Genomic DNA, 3152 nt, shown 5'->3' on the forward strand with positions numbered 1-3152 from the left:
AGCTGACACCAACCAACAAGAACAACCGTTTGATCTTTATTTTCTGGTAGAATAAAAAAGTTATGTTATTAAAAATATGACTGGAAAATATAAGTCAAAGTTAAAGTTTCTTTATTTGTCATGTGGTGAAATGACATTGTGTACACAGGGTCCCAGCTACATCCAATAAAAGTATGAAATGTAAAAGAAAAACAGTAATAAGATCTAAGATATGAACTAAGAAAAGCATTAAACTAAAAACACACCAAGCACTAGTAGTACAAAAACAATATAAATATGTATATAATATAAACGTTCACAAAAGAAAAAACTTTCAAAAACCTTATCCTGAAATGAAAATAATCTTGGCAGGAGCTGTGACGGCGAGGTTTCAGGTGTGATGTGGCGACAGCAGGAGCCTCCTGGTCAGTGTGAATCTCACTTCAGGTATCTGTTTGACCCATCCGGGTTGAAGGAAGCCCTCCTTCTGACCCACCTGCCTGTTCACATGGTGGAAGATGGAGGTGAAGTCCTCACCCCTAACATTATGGACAAAAGATCATCACTGTCATTGTTTTCACATAGAGTTAAATATTACCACTTGAGGGCGCTCTGCACATCACACCCATCCTTTATATTTATGACATGTGGAGAAGCTAAGATGGCATCCAAAACGGACACTCACAGCCAAAAAAACAACTTCAACAGCAAGCCCAACTGGATCAGAGCTACAAATTATTCTCAATATCTTTACAATAACTTCAACTGACACTGCAGTTGTTGGGTGTGTGAAGGATGGACAGGAGCAGGACAGGACCCTGGTTGAGGACTTTGTAGTGTGGTGCAAATCCAACCATCTACAACTGAACATAAGTAAAACAAAGGAGATGGTAGTGGACTTCAGAAGGTCTGGACCTACCCTGAAGCCACTCTCAACTGAGGGGGTCAATGTGGAGGTGGTCAGGACCTACAAATATCTGGGCATACAACTGGATGACAGGCTGGACTGGTCAGTGAACACTGACTCCCTCTACAGGAAGGGTCAGAGCAGGCTCTACTTCCTGAGGAGGCTTGGGTCCTTCAGTATCTGCAGGAAACTTCTTCTGATGTTCTACCAGTCTGTGGTAGCCAGTGTCATCTTCTGTGCTTAAATCCTATAGTTAGGGTCGGCTTGGGTTTCCTGAGCTGTCCCTTAGTTATGCTGCTATAGGCTTAGACTGCTGGAGGACAAACTGACCACAATTTTCACTCTGCTACTGTCTTTACTTACTCTGCTCAACCTGTTTTTGTATTTGTAATAATTTTTTTCTATCCTTAACATGTGTTTTTTTTTTTTTGTCTTTCAGATACACCTGGACCTATACCTGGACCTACCATTCTGTGTTCGTCTGTCTCTCCTTCCTGTCCTCTCAACCAGCCGGTCAAAGCAGATGGCCGCTTGTCCTGAGCCTGGTTCTGCTGGAGGTTTCTTCCTTTTAAAAGGGAGTTTTTCCTTTCCACTGTTGCCACTGTGCTTGCTCAGGATGGGAGACTGCAACAAAGCCAAGATTCAACTTGTCTGCTGAATTCTTTAGATAGAGAACTTTACTAATTGGCTTTTATGTATGTGAATGTTTCTGTAAAGTGCCCTGAGACAAATTTGTTGTGATTTGGCGCTATATAAATAAACTGAATTGAATTGAATTGCTGCTGTGTGTTGGGGAGGCAGCATTAAGAGGAGAGATGCAGGGTGACTGAAAAGGCTAGTGAGGAAAGCTGGTTCTGTGCTGGGAACAGAGCTGAAGTCCCTTACATCAGTGGCAAAGAAAAGGACCCTCATGATCATCATGGCCAATGATGACTCAGCAGGGCACCATCATGAAGCAGAGGAGCTCCTTCAGTGGTAGACTGCTGTTCCAGAACTGCTCCATGGACAGATTCAGAAAGTCCTTCGTCCCTCAAGCCATTAGACTGTTCAACTCCTCCCCGTACAGTAAAGATAGAGCCTTGTAAATCTGTAGCACCACGGACACTTATGTATGTGTATGTATACATACACATCTGGGCATATATGTATATGGAGCTACAGATTTACAAATATATATATATACATATCTATGTTTGCATGTACATATGCATAATCAAGTCTCTCTTGTAAATAAGTACTCGAGGCTCAATGGGATTAACCTGTCTAAATAAAGATTGAATGAATGAATATGTGTATATATGTATGCATATGTGTGTGTATGCTTAGATGTGTATGTATGTATATGGTACATATACAGGTGCTGGTCATAAAATTAGAATATCATGAAAAAGTTGATTTGTTTCAATAATTCCATTCAAAAAGTGAAACTTGTATACTATATTCATTCATTACACACAGACTGATATATTTCAAATGTTTATTTCTTTTAATGTTTTATTATAACTAATGAAAACCCCAAATTGTTACTGTTTCACTCCTCTCATCACGGCTCTGACCTACTCTTCTGGATAAATTACTAGGTCTCTTGGATTACCCTCTTGGAATCAATATTGGACCTCTGCCTCCTTGGTACCTACTCTCTGCTCTACTCCTGGATATTGCCTCTGGATCTCCCCAAACTACCTCTCTGCGACAATCCTGCTTGCTATGGTGAAATCACCCTGTCCAACTCTATCAGGTGGAACTCATCTCATCTGAATAAGGTTAGTGGATGCTCTTCTGTTCTCAAGTCTCGTCACAGAATCCTTCAGTCCACTAACCTCTCATACCTCTGCAGATTGGGCTCGCTCCAGGACTTCCACCAGCAGTGTTTATTTAATAAAGTCTTTAAACCATTCCTGTTGCCAGTGTCAGGATTTGCTAGGAGATTCCGGCGGGCGGCCGTGAGGCTGTCCATCAAACCGGGCCAGGTCAGGGGGGCGGCCGGGAGGCCGTCCAAAACACAGAACCAGAGGGAATGCAGCATGCGTCGGAGAGTCCTGGGGAGCTGCAGCATGCGTCGGAGAGTCCTGGGGAGCTGCAGCATGCGACAAGGAGACCTGGGGAGCTGCAGCATGCATCAAGGAGACCTGGGGAGCTGCAGCATGCGACGGAGAGACCTGGACGGAGAGGCCTGGGGAGCTGCAGCGGACGACGGAGAGGCCTGGGGAGCTGCAGCGGACGGCGGAGAGGCCTGGAGCTCTGCAGCAGACGGCGGAGAGGCCTG

The 3152-nt window shown here is 43.9% G+C and overlaps 1 protein-coding gene across 1 annotated transcript in view; it reads right to left on the bottom strand.

The window, feature by feature from the left end:
* Nucleotides 1–370: 370 nt before the first annotated feature.
* The window catches only part of LOC119414876 (caspase-8-like), a 9844-nt gene continuing 7062 nt past the window's right edge, over nucleotides 371–3152 (bottom strand). Inside the window, exon 5 of the mRNA XM_037681996.1 lies at nucleotides 371–518. Within this exon, the coding sequence (XP_037537924.1) occupies nucleotides 371–518 (148 nt within the window). The remainder of the gene's footprint in view (nucleotides 519–3152) is intronic.

This window comes from Nematolebias whitei, chromosome 9 (assembly GCF_014905685.2).
Source record: "Nematolebias whitei isolate Nwh7 chromosome 9, NemWhi1, whole genome shotgun sequence".
NCBI classification, from domain to species: domain Eukaryota; kingdom Metazoa; phylum Chordata; class Actinopteri; order Cyprinodontiformes; family Rivulidae; genus Nematolebias; species Nematolebias whitei.